The sequence below is a fragment of the Pelodiscus sinensis genome, chromosome 3 (genome assembly GCF_049634645.1).
Source record: "Pelodiscus sinensis isolate JC-2024 chromosome 3, ASM4963464v1, whole genome shotgun sequence".
Classification (NCBI taxonomy): Eukaryota; Metazoa; Chordata; order Testudines; family Trionychidae; genus Pelodiscus; species Pelodiscus sinensis.
Window position 1 is genome coordinate 87,886,821 of NC_134713.1, and position 14,151 is coordinate 87,900,971.

The 14,151-nt window shown below is 37.4% G+C and overlaps 1 protein-coding gene across 20 annotated transcripts in view; it reads right to left on the reverse strand.

Annotated features, from left to right (window-relative positions):
* TRDN (triadin) overlaps window positions 1–14,151 on the reverse strand; it is a 322,289-nt gene that overhangs the window by 40,880 nt on the left and 267,258 nt on the right. For all 20 annotated transcript variants that reach the window (XM_075924079.1, XM_075924088.1, XM_075924085.1 and 17 more), the window contains 5 exons: window positions 10,306–10,365; window positions 6,298–6,324; window positions 4,326–4,352; window positions 3,981–4,028; window positions 1,149–1,193 (listed from right to left, as the gene is read on the reverse strand). In XM_075924079.1, the coding sequence (XP_075780194.1) occupies window positions 1,149–1,193; window positions 3,981–4,028; window positions 4,326–4,352; window positions 6,298–6,324; window positions 10,306–10,365 (207 nt within the window). The remainder of the gene's footprint in view (window positions 1–1,148; window positions 1,194–3,980; window positions 4,029–4,325; window positions 4,353–6,297; window positions 6,325–10,305; window positions 10,366–14,151) is intronic.

Below are 14,151 nucleotides of genomic sequence, written 5' to 3' on the forward strand. Positions count from 1 at the left end.
TCTGACAATGTAAATCAGGAGTAATTCCACAGTTGTCAACAGATGGTTGTACATATGGAATATAAAGAGAGTCAGGTCTTTTATACATATCTTGTGGAATAACACACACTATCTCTATAGCTAGTAGTAGCTGGCCAAACTAAAATGATAGAGGTCAGATTTGGTTTTGATCAGTGAAGATTATCCAGACTATCTGAAATGTTTAAGTCTGAAACTGGATTGGAAATTTCACAAAAAGCAGCCCTGTCATGACCTTTCTGACACTCCTGTTTCCAACCATACCCAGATATAATGGAAAAAGAATTGTTTTGTGGTAGTTTGGTCAGAAGTCAGAGATGAGCCTTGTATGAATATTAAAAAAAGCTTGAATTTAATTGTAGAAATGGCTGAAAATACAAGAATGCTATTATTTTTAAGCTAGCTCATTTTTAAGCATCCCGGGTAGCTAACTTATTTAATATTACTTGTAGATACGATTTGAGTGTATTTTCAAATGGAATATTTGACAATACTGAGATTTTGTGTTTGGCAATTCTGCCAAAGCTATTATCAGACTGATACAAGTTAAACTGTTTTGGACTTTACTTTGCGATAGTATATTTGTATAAAACAATATTTTTACAAGATATGCAAGCCTGATGTTATGTTTCATCACTTTGTTTTATAGTACCATAATCATGCAAATTCCTGGTAAAATATAAAGATAAACAATATAACTAACAAGTACTATTTAAAGAAACCAACTCTTTTCAAATATACACTATTTTAATGGGTATCTAATTTGCAAGGAAGATCATACACTAAATCAGGCTGTGTCTAGACTCAGGCTTCTTTCGGAAGAAGTTTTTCCAGAAGAGATCTTCTGAAAAAACTTCTTCCAAAAGACAGAGTCCTCACTGTGAAATTACATTGAAAAAGTGATCTGCTTTTTCGACAGATAGTGTCCACACTGAATGGACACTATCTTGCATGTAAACTGTGATTACTATGGGCAGAATGGCCACCAGGGAACCTGTGCTTTTTCCTCTTCCCTCTTCTTGCAAAAGAACGCCATCTTCCCCATCAACACATCTTTTTCTGAATTCATAAATGTGAATTGTGTACAGTATTAGAAAAACACAAATCTACAAAGGATGACCTCTCCTTACCTAATTTTTCAGTGGGAGCTGTCTTTTCTTGTTTCATTTTTTCCTCTATATTAAGGAAAGGTATAAAAATATACATTCATGTGATGTTAGCATAGGTGTATAATAAACAATATATTTCTAAATACATCATATTTTACTCAAGCCACAAAATAAGAAAATAAACCCATTCCTTTAGCATTACTTTTATTGTAGCACTGTAGAATTTGTATTCTGATTAACTACTGAGGTAAAACAAAGAAGATCCAGAATGGAACCGGTGAAACTTTTCAGCAGACACAAAGTAGTTAGTCATTTTATTAATTTACATTCAATTTAGGTTTTTTTATTCCCTTACAATGTGATTGTCAGATTAATATGAGAGCTGTGCACCAAAAGTGACTCAATGCCATCTCACAGCTACCTCTAAAACTGACAGAACTATTTGGGCACAGCCAGGAATTTGAAGAAGCAGCTATTTTAGATAAAGCATCTCTTTTTCACGTCAGCTAAATTCTAAAATGTTCCTATTTTAATGCCATTGCATTTCCATTTGTCTAGGGTTTGTATATTAACAGTTTCATATATCTATACAGCAAAGAAAGGTCTAGATGACTTTAAAGTGGGCACTGTAGCATCAAATGGGTTAGTGCTGAGTGAACCTCAAAAGGTTTGGAGCTTATCCAAATGCTCCAAAGTCTCAGTGCTTACGTGAGCCTTAAACTGAATGGTTTTTGCTTTCCATTGTTATGATGGAAGTCTCACAAAAATTTTTTGTCCACGAATGTTTCACTATAATCTGACTCTTCCCAAAGGGAGGACAGCTTTTAAAATATGCTTGTATGTTGGGATTTCCTGAGGTTAGCTCAGCTTCGATTATAATAAGACTATGGTTGTGCCAGTGCTATGTATTCAGGTGCTTTTGCAACATGTGCAGAGAAGTCAGCATAAGCCAAAGGAAAGAAATATACACATTTCCAGTTTTCTCTCCTAATATGCGTGAAAAGAACACCATGTTTGAATCCCCACTTCTCAAATAGTCTCACAACAAGATGGTGGTATTGGCTGTATGATATTCAAGAGCCACCACGTTCAGAAGTAGAAGTATATACTGACATCTAGGGAAACTATGGCTGATCATTAAGTCAGTGCAGATTTCACTGTGCTCAGAGGGCAAGTATTCATGCAGACTGAATGTGTTACATGCAACAGAGCAGCCAGGAGAAAGCCTCTAACTTTCTATCAGTGTGTGGTGAACTGGAACTGGATGGTTTTTATTGCTAAGGGCAAGAGACTGCCTCGACAGAGTCCACTTACACTGACGTGCTAATTCAGCTACCCTAGGAGCTTGCTGCTATTTTCTTAGGCCAGACTTAATGCAGGAGCTATGCTGGTGCATAGACCAGCCATACCGACTCTGATAGAAGCCTTGACAGGTGAATATTCTGTCAAAGGGGAAGGTTGCAACAGTGGAAAGAGGCAGTAATGACCTCATTACCAATTTACCAAGTGGATGGCAGGTTAAGTCAAAGGTAGATACTTAAAGCTGTCCATTCATGAGAGGATAGTGGCAAATTGTCTTAGGACAATCATAAGATTCAGGACCAGAATGGTGAAGGAAAACATGTTATATCTCCTTGCACTGGCTTCACAAAATATGGCACAGAGTCCCTAATATCAGTAAATAAATAAGGGATTATGAGGTGAAAAGCAGATTTTGACTGTTTAAAGACTAGGATGAGAATCATTGACTGCCGCTTCCCTCCAAGAAGGCAGCAATAGAAGATTTCTAAATATCACCAGTTGCTCGATGCAGTGGATTCTTGCAGGGGAATCCTGTGCATATTTATGACATTCTAAATCTACTAGCTTGCTCCACTGTTATACAAGGGAGATGGGAAAACTAATATTCAAAGGATGAAGATTTCCAGTGAAACTGTCAAAACTACAACAAAAATGTGTGTTTAGACAAATAGGTGAGAAAGACCTATTTGTCTGAAGCTGAAGGAATTCATGTTTGTAAAAAATATATTAGTGATCTGATCCAAGAAGCATTTGTTTTTATGTAAATCTAGTCCCCACGATAATAGGAGTGCTGTCAAACAAGATCAATGAGATCCAAATATCTGATGTTTCAGTGCCTATTGCATACAATAAGACTATTCAGAGGCAGCTTAACCTAGCACAAAACAGCTGAATTTTCTATCAAATAATCATTTTAACGTAGGTTTCCATGGCAGGACTATGAATAACCTTGTTGTTTCAGGGGGGTTTCAGAAACTGCAGCCCAGTGAGAGGAAAGGGATTCACAGTCTGGCTCACTGTGGTACTCATAATGGATGAAATTCATGAATCACCCCAGTGCACATTATCAACACACAGTTGATTCATAACTGAACTCCTTGTCTGTAAATGATTCATAGACTGTATGTTTGTGCTCTTTACATAGTACTATATCCTGTCCTCTTTTGGACTTGGACCATTGTCTGTAACAACTGATTGTGCTGGGGAAAAGCTCAGATGGGGGAAATTTCAAATATTTATCTTTGGATTATTAAGGGTCAGATTATATGCACCTTACTCCCACTGGAGAGGAGATTTCCATAAATTGTTCCACTGCCAGGACTACTTGTGGGAACTACAACTCACCATTAGGAACAAGGCATTGAAATCTGGACCTGTGGGAAGTCAATTTTCCTAGCTGAATGTTGCAAACAAACCTCACCCCCAAAGAAAAACAAAACAAACCTTTCCCTGACCTAACAGAGGACCCTTCCTCCCAGTCCTCTATAATGTATAAAATTCCTATTAGAAAGGACCCATAAAGGAACATTGAAACTGAACACAAACAATTACCTGATTTTGCAGGGGGAACAGCTTTTTCTTGTTTAGTAGATTGATGCTCTGCAAATAAGAAGAACCATAGGACAGAGATTACATATTAGCCTGTATTACAGTATTTCCATTTATAGCTGAAATATGAAGAGACATTGCAGTTCAAAATCAGAGGAAAATGTATAACAGTTGGTGCCATAATTGCTGTGCAAGTTTCTGACTTCTGTTATACCAGTATAAATCTAAAAGAACTCCTTGAACTTCCATCTCACTCATTTTCTACACTCATATCTCTGCTCTGACAAGCAACATGTGGGTATGCCTTCCTCTTGCAAATATAACTTTCTCCATCCATCTTATACTTACTGTGTTCATGAGGTTTTACAACTGTAGCTAGAAAAAAGAGAAATATATTTTAAACGTATGTCACTATAATGTATGTTTTAATTAGTTTGTTCTATTTGAATCAATAACACAAAGCACTGACAGTCTATAAAACAGTCAGCATACTGTTTACAAATACTATAATATTTGCAAAAACTGAAAAGTAGAGCACTGTCATGACTGAATAGCTCCTTACAACTCATTTTAGGCCAATTATGAAGTGATATGCAAAGCAGTCAAAATTAGGCTCCTGTAAAATTCCCTTAGAACTAATGACACCCATTCTAGCAGCTCATGAACAATTCTAAATGGGTGGCAGTTTAGACATGAGCAAAAATGTTTGTGCAAACTTTTCTTTTTTGGTGCGGGGAAGAAATGCAGATATGGCAACACCAAAACATTTCATGAATTCATGTCCATTTTTCCTGTTTTCTTTTCCAGTTGAATAAAAGAAAAAAAATAGCCTGAAAATTCAAAATATTTTGACTCAGAATTTTCAAAATGGATAATTTCAGGGCTTTTAAAACTTTGAAATAACTTTTTATTTTGAAATACCTTTTATTTTTATTTTGAAACATTTTAAATGGTCAAAATCTAAACAAAAACTGTCAACTCTTTGATCTGCCAAAAATTCCAAAATTATTTGTTTTTCAACTTTCAATTTTTATTTACCCAGATATATGCCAATTATATTGCTAGCTAGCTATAGGGTTTGGGGAGGGGAGTCATTAAATTTCATTCTACAAAGGGGTATAGCAATGGCTACAGGTGATTCATTCTGCCTCCTTGATTTCACTCTGAATCACTGATGCTTTGAATTATCCTCACTAAATTGCAAAAATGTTTCCCCGAAGAACAAAGCCATAGGGTCATCAGATGCCTGCGTATCATTCAAGAGAGCACAAGGAAAGATTGCTGATACATTGGTCCATGCATCACATCCTCAAAGGAAAATATAATCTATTATGTAAGTTTTGGCCTCCCCGCTTGTTAGGTTATATGCTGCAGTCCACAGCAACCATTAGGTAGGGGAAAACAATGCTTCTGTTAAGTAGATCAGCAAAGCAAACTGCAGAGCAAGTCCCAACAAGGAGTCTAATGAAACATGCAGCCAGATCCTCAGCAAGTTTAAATGGAGCTACTTCAGCTTACACCAAGTATGAACTTGCCCCTTTATTATGATTGGCAGGACAACATGCAGGACTCAGGGGGTGGGGAAATATTAATGTTTTCAGTGTGGAAAAAAACCACCTCTGTAGTTGTTTTTCACCCTCAGAGAGAAATACCAAAAGGAATAAAAAATGTGTGGACTTCTTTCCTTTACAGAGCAGCTATTTTGCAATCACCCATTCTCCACTTGAGCCTGCTGTTGTTACCCTGGATTAAAAGAGACAGCAACAGGGGCCAATACACAGATAACAACAGAAACAATGGAGCGTGTTGTGCTAAGAGGGAATGTAGGATAAGAACACTGGGGACATGTCACTCATGCACCGGAGATGGAAGTTCTGGCATTTGATTATTCTAGAAGGTCTAGTATAGACCTGTAAAGTGAATGCTGAAGGCATCTCCAGTTGGCATTTGTATTCTCCTCAGTCATGAGGAGGGTTTCCTCCTGTTGGCCTCCCACTGTGAAATGCCACCAAGCTCAGCTTAAGGTAAGCCAACTCCAGCTACGTATTGTACAGAGCTGGAGTTGCATGCCTTAAACTGACCTTCCAGGTCTAGAGTAGACCCTGGCCTAAGTGGTGGCAAGGGTGGAATCAACAATGTGAAGGAATAATAGTAATATGTTGGTGAGAGAAGACAGCAGTACTCCTATGGCCCCATTTGTCATGGCCGTGGAATTCACTTATTAAAACATTTGGGCCCTGCAGTATTAAACTGCAGTCTTTTTACTACAAACTGAAGATGCTTGCTGTGTATCTCTTATTCTGTTACATTAGCAACATACTTGGTAGTTTGGCCTCGACTTTTTTGCCTGCAAAGAGAAAAAGAATCAGTTTTCAGTACACAATACGTTTTAGATAAATCCTACTGTATTTCAAGATTAGAGATGACACATTAGACCTCTTAAGGGGGAACTCATACTGTGTGATGCAAAAACAAACAAACCCAAAACAAAAAAAACAAAGCAAACCAACCAACCAACCAGCCAACCAACAAGAAATTCCTTCCCAGCTATGAATTTTAATTGAGCAAATTAAATTTATAGCAAGTGCCAATTTAAAATATTTATTTCTAGAGCTGAAATAATGGCCAGAACAAGTCTAACAAGATAGTATTTAAAAACTGTAATAAATAAATAAATAAATAATTGTTACAGATAAGCAAATGAAACACAAAAACTCTTGAACTCTTGAAATTCATCAATAATGATGGACATTATTTGACCAACTCTATAATCTCATTAATAATTATTTATTACAGTATAGTCTATTTAAAGTTCTCAAATTATTTTCAGACATTAAGAATTAAGTCTTTACACTTCTGTGAAGAAAATATAATTTCCATTTTACACATGGAAGATTGGAGAAAGAGAGATTAAATAATTTGCTTCAATTCACATCGGACTTCCATGTCAAGATCAGAATCTGTCTCTCTAGAGTGAGATAGTAACTTTATCCTTGTCCACATGTTATGAATAGAAAACGGCAATGCCACTTACCCAAAGCCAGAGGGAACCACGGCCAGAATGGAATTTGAATTTTTAAATTCCCGAATCCAAGACTTTAACCTTACGGTCATGCCTCTCTCTCATGAAATACACTAAATATTAATTAGATTGGACAGGAATTTTCCATCTCAATATTATTTGACAGAAAATGCAGTTTTTGCAAAACTGAAATTTTACATGAGAAAATTCTGATTATGCTGAAGTGTTTCAATTTTGTTCTGGGAAAAATCAAAACAAAATATTTACATTGGGGTCAAGTTTACCAGAATCAAAACAGTTTGGTTTATCAAACCTAATGAAAAATTACATGGGTCAATTGGACATTAGTCCATTATGCTGTTATTGTGTCTCGAAAGTTGTAATTCAGGTGTTTCATACCATCATTCTCCTCTATAGCCCATGCTCCTTGGCTCGACTCTACCTTCCATGATTCCCTGTAGTTTTCCCTCTGGCTGAACTACCATAGTGCATCATAGGAGTCTCATGGCCATGGTGCATCTTGGGTGATGAAGTCCAATTATGCAACCTGGCCTACAGAGAGGCCTGAGGCAATGAGGCAAATTGATTACAATTCACAATGCATTTCAGCACTTAAAGCAGCTCAGGTGATCACAAATTAATGTCAAATCAAAGTGAAATAAGGCATTTTGACATCTCTCGATTGAAATTTTTCATAACTTTCTTTTCCATACATTTATATTCTGACATTTCCTCCCAATTTTGGAGTATGGAAGATTATACCTCTCCTTGGGTGTGTCTAGACTACAGAGTTTTGTCGACAAAAGTGGACTTTTGTTGACAAAACTATACCTGCGTCCACACTACCGATGAGTTCTGTCGACATAACGTCGACAGATCTCAGCAGTTTTGTCGACGTATGTAAACCTCATTTTACGAGGAATAACACCTTCTGTCGACAGAGTTTCTGCCGACAGAAGGTGTTATTGAATGGAAACTGTCCTTTGCGTCCAGACTACCATGTTGACAAAAGCAGCTTGCTTTGTCGACAGAACTCAATGTAGTCTGGACGCGCTTTGTCGACAGAAGTTTTGTCGACAGTATCTGTCGACAAAACTTCTGTTGACAGAAGCCTGTAGTCTAGACGTACCCCTTAGGGAAAGGATGGGCACTGCTCCTGTCTCAGAATCTAGACTACAGACCTCCAACAGTGTTGTTCAGGCCATCTACCTTTTATAGGATGAAATTAAATCAGTATACATCTGCAACTCACAAAAATTCAGAGTGCTAGGCCATAGGGAAGAAAAAAAATACCAGCCCTTCTCCTTTTCTGTGAGGACCTATGTGGCCAAGGAACATGCCTGGTCAGCTTCTCCTTTGTCTAGTGGCAGAGGTGTTCTGAATTGCAGTCCTACTCTTTTACAGAGCCACCTTGCCCTGAGCAGAACCCATCTCCTGACTTGACAAACCTCACAGCTGTGCCAGGTTGAGGCTGACTGTTCTAAGAGGGCTCCTAACTGGGCTGGGTATCTGTCCCATCACAGGGATAAAAACAAATTAAATATCAGAATGTCTCCTGGATAATTTCCCCAGCTTTTATAAAAATGGGACAGAAGGAAGATCACCATTAAATATCAGTGACATGACAAGATATTCAGAAATATACCATTGAAATTAATTAAGCCCATGGTTAAAAGACGAAGAGCCACATTATGCTTTCTTTCTTTCTACTGAGTAGTATACTAAGTAGTAGTCTACTCTGGAAGCAATCATATTGAAATTAATAAGACTATCTGTGGAACAAAGTACTGCTCTATGTGAGTAAAGGTGACAGCACCTGACCCTACATAAATCATATACCTACCATATTTCAAGTTTAAATAATGAAGAGAAGGAAATAGAGGTCCAAACTTGGATGTGGTGTAAACAGGTGGCACTTCATTCAAGTAACTGGAGGTCAACTAATTTGATCAGTAAACTATCTAGATTTTATCCCCAAATAAGATGGTTCTCAAATTTCTTGTGTGGTATCCAGAATTATTCTTGGTAACCAGACTTGGTAGTTTCACCCATTACTATTTTTATATTTAATTCAAATTATGTTTGAATCTTGCTTGCTCTTTTGAATGCCAAGAAGGGTATTAATTATATACAGCATATTCCTGTAAATTAGCTTCAGATAAGATTGAGAAGAGGATCCCTTCAGTTTATTGAACCATAAATTGGTAAGGCTAAAAGCAAAACAGGCTTACTGATTACTGTCACCTAGATGGAAAACTTGACATGTTGTTTACTATTCAGACAGTGAACATTTTTGTGTGTGAGCAAATGAGTGTGAACATGCATTACAAGAAAATAATTTATTATTAATGAAACAGATGTAATTCTAGAACCATTTATTTTACTAAGTGGTAACAAAAATAATACAAAAATATTTTATAGCTTGAGAAGCATTGTCCTTGATTGCACAGTTAAATATATATAATAAACTAGTTACACAGCAAAGACTCCAATTGGCTTTACTGCGATTTGGATTGCACCTGAAACTCACTCTACCATGACATTTGTCCATAAATACATTACAAGAAAAGGCCCAAAGGAAAAGTGAAATCAACCAGAATCTCTTTGTGACATCCAAAGGCAGAACTTGTTTCCTAGAATTTGCACCTGATACTTTGAGGCATAAAAAGGCTAAATTTTGTCCCCTTTATGTATGTTACATAGAAGAAGTTCTACTCCACAAGAACTCCTGTTGACTTCAGAGGGCCTACCTTGGGGGTGCATCTAGACTGGCAAGATTTTGCGTAAAAGCAGCCGCTTTTGTGCAAAAACTTGCCAGCTGTCTACACTGGCTGCTTGAATTTGTGCAAGAGCACTGACCTTATAATGTACAAAATCAGTGCTTCTTGCGCAAATACTTTGACACTCCCACTCAGGGATAAGCCCTCTTGCACAAGAATACTTGTGCAAGAGGGACAGTTTAGACAGGCACCTTAATTTTTTGCGCAAGAAAGCCTGATGGCTAAAATGGCCATCGGAGCTTTCTTGCGCAAAAGCGCGTCTATATGGGGCATGGATGCTTTTGCGCAAAAGCACTTTTTGCACAAAAGCATCCATGCCAATCTGGATGCTCTTTTGCGGAAATTCTTTTAATGGAAAATTTTTTCCGTTAAAAGTATTTCTGCAAAATCATGCCAGTTTAGACACAGCCAGAGAGTAAGGAACTATGCAGCATGAGTTAGAGTGTTAGAACCTATCGTCAAGTGTTTAAACGGATTCTCTCTTCAAAATGTGATAGAAATGTTAAAATAAAAAGTGAAGGCATACCTTCAGCAGCAGGATGAAGGACTACTTTAGTGTCTTTCACCTTTTGGGCTTCTAAAACCACTGTAAAAGAAAATTAAATGAAGATTTACCACCAAAACAAACAAACAAACAAAAAAACCCACCTCAGCCAAATCAAATATTTTATCCAAAACAAAGTGGAAAAAAATTTAAAAATGTGGAATTTGTATACCTTTTTCTCTCTGATGTACTAAGTAGGAAATCATTTAAGCATTCAATTAAATCCATCCCTCTTCACAAAAGCACATGCCTAATGTTAAGCATGTGCTAAGTAGCAATGCCTTCACAGGAATTTAAGCACATACTTAAAGTGCTTTATTGAATAGGGTCTAAGTGTGTCTCTGCTTTGTGCTTTGCTCCTTTTAAATTTCCAAGGAACTACTTCAGGGAGCAGCAGGAGTTAAAATGTGTCACATGATTCTGCTTAATCTTCAATACAGTTTTAATTTAAAGTTGGATGAAACAGCTTTGTCCTTGTTGGTACAGGGTGTTTCAGATTGCGAATTACGTGTGTTATCAACAAACCAGCAGAAAAATTAGATTAGTGTTATTTGGCCTGTTTCAGTACATCTCAGACTAAACAGATTTGAAAAAAAAAGCTTTAGAATGGAATTCATCAGGAATTTTCACCCTGTCCTTGACCAATTTATCCACTCTCATAAAGTTATTGCCTCTTGATTGAATGCAATGTGCCATTTTCTCAGTTTTCAAGATTTGTGGACTTGATTCATCATAATAAATTGCTCTCTTCTGAGCCCTGTCAGGCCTTAAGAAAGTAGATGCCTGTTAAGCAGTGGGGAGACTGATTCTGCTATGCATGTAGTAAAATTATACTCCCCCCCCCCAAGTAAATTAAAAGCAGCAAGTTGATTGAAAAAAGAGGAGGTCATGCCTTTCTTGTCTTGCACTTCACTATACCAGTGAAGATTGCTCTAATAGCCCCTGGGCAATTAGGGATATATAAACCTGCTAAATTGGTTAACTGGTTAAATGTGATGTTTAATTGGCTAACTGATTAAAAGGAGGGGTGGCTGGCCTTCCACCCGCCAACCCTCATTACAGATGGGGCTGCCCCAACCTGGCCTGAGCCCCTGCCTGTGACGTACTCAGGCTTGCCACAGACAGGTGATGGAGCAACCCCCTGCACATGGCGGTGGGGAGCTGCTCCAGCCCCCACCAGTTAACTAGAACTGGTAATCATGACCTAATAAGGGTGAGGCTTACCAGTTAACCTTTCACACCCAATGGACAATAGGAACTCAATTGAAGGAACACAGATAAGAGGGAAACAGCATGGTAGTTAGCAGAGTAGACAAACAAAAACCCTGTGGACTGAATTATCCCCCCTTCTCCCCACCAAAATTACCTAATAAAACAGCTCTCCTGAACATAGACTGGCCTTTCAACCTTCCTCACAAATTCTGTCTTAGGTATTCAAATGGTTCCCCTTAATATAGTATCTCAAAACAGTTTTCAAGGTAATTATTTTCATAGCTTCCCTGTGAGCGAAGGAAGATTTAATTTTGTGTTAAAATTGGGAATACCATTACATGTCCAAAGTCACTCTGAAAGTCTGTGGTGAAGTTGTAAATTGAACATAGGTCTTCCAAGTCAAGGCTAGCCTTGTGACCGGTAGACCATTCCTCTTCTTAGTTTCTGCCTCTTCTGGTAGGCCTGTGTGCTGCTAGAAAGCTCCATGGAGCAGAGTTTCACAATCACTCTTCTGAATAACTGTGATGACTTGGTGCACTGATAAAGGCAAATCTCCTTAATGAAGATCTAGTTTAACATAACTAATAAATGCAGTTAGGTTTTCCAGGGCATTAAGCTACAGTAAATCAAAAATAGAAAATAGAGTGCTCAAATGAAAGCTATTGTTTTTTCCATCCTATAACTACAGTAGAGGAGCAATAAAGCCAATTCTAGTATATCTGACTTCATATAATTTCTAATTCTAATATATCTCCATTTGGATTGCCTTATATATACACTCCAAATAGCCTAGGCATTTCAAACTAAAGAATGAATTGACCTTATTTTTTGGGTGAGGGTTAAGCTCTATTCCCACACTACAGCTCAGGAGCACTTTGTTCCACACAAATATGAAGGAAAATAGAACCTTTCTGATACTTCTTTGGTATGCATGTAAACAACGGGGTATAGAAGAGGTATAGACTACATGGGGATATTTTCTGAGAGGACCCACTCTAACTTAAATCTGAGCTATACGCCTGTGGGGAACAGCAATAATGATCCAGATCTTCCTTCAGTTCATACATTCTGTCTGTCAGATGAACAGAAATACTGGGAAATGCAGATCTTGATGAAACAGAGTAATCGCATATGAAGGCATTAAAAGTTAATGGCTTTAAAGTACTGTAAGTCTCAAGCTCCCAAGAGGACAAATCTTCCATAGATGGAACTAGAGAGAATGAAATTACAGCTAAAGGCAGATTAAGTATGTGCATTGTATTCATTACTTTGGCATGTGTGTTGAGATGCCTAGAGAATACTCTTTCAATATAATTATTAAACCCTGACCTTTAGATGTACCAGAAATTTTCCTGCTGTTAGATTACAGGCAATATACAACCCACACAGATCATACCTAAAGTATATTAAAAAACAGCTTCCAAGGAAATCAGAAATCATTGGGGTCAAAGGCATCATTCTTTTACAGGGTGCTCATGTGTGTTTGCAAGTGCTGTTATTGTTCAGAGTTGAGCTCGGACCAGCCCCCCTCAAATGAAATAAATATTTCAAGCTGCATTTCATAGCTAGCAGTTATCTCTATAATGCACCAAATTAAAATCTGAAACCCATACCCCATAGAAAAAAATTGGATCTGATTCTGAACTTAACTGCTCAGACCCTTCTCTATTATTGACTAATCTCATTTAAGTGTTAAAAAAAAAAAAAAAAAAGCCCATGTCTTTGTGCAGTTGCTTCAATGTATTATGTAATTAAGGTGGGATAGAGATTATTAAAATGTGGAGAATGCATACATTTATGGAAAGTAAGAACATGCTGAGGGACTTCAAGGGAAAACATATGCATATGATATCATTTGAAATACTGACATTTAATTACTTTATGGCATGTTTATGAGATTACCTCCTCCCTACATCTTGCTTGTCACATTAATTATGAGGTAACCTAGTGGAATAATGACTGGTCTTTAATGCCACTGTTTTTTCAGTTGCAAGCTTCCAAAAGCACATTTTAGAAAATTAATATCACATAGTTAAAGTAGGGGATTTTTTAAAGTATCAAAACCAAGACTCATTAATTTTGGAATTGTATTTAACTATTCAGTCTTCCTCAAAGCACTTACGTGCAGTATTTTCTGCATGTTGGAATATGGTAATAGTTTCCCGGGTGGGGGAATGTGTTTGGATAATTAATCAGGTGTGGTAAGTATGGAAGGGTACATCTAGACTGCAGAGTTTAAGGAATTTTTTTTTTTTGGAAAAGCAGACACGTTTTTTCGGCAGTTCTGTAAACCTCATTTTATGAGGAAGAAGGGATGTTCCGAAAAAGGGATTTTCCCCAACATTTGGCCCACTGTAGGAAAAGCCTCTTCTGAAAAAAGAAGCGGAAAAAGCTACCACATCTTTTCCCAGAAGAACTGTGTAGTCTTGACACAGCCTTTAAGAGTCTTTCAATATGTTGCGCTGATTGACAGTTAAGCAGAATAATGTTGAAAATGCTGAAAATATGCCAGGGAACCTATATTATACCTAACAATCAATAAAAACATAGCCCTATATAGTTGGTGGCCTGTTATTTTAGCAATCACATAAGTTAAACTGTGTCTGTTATTTGGAC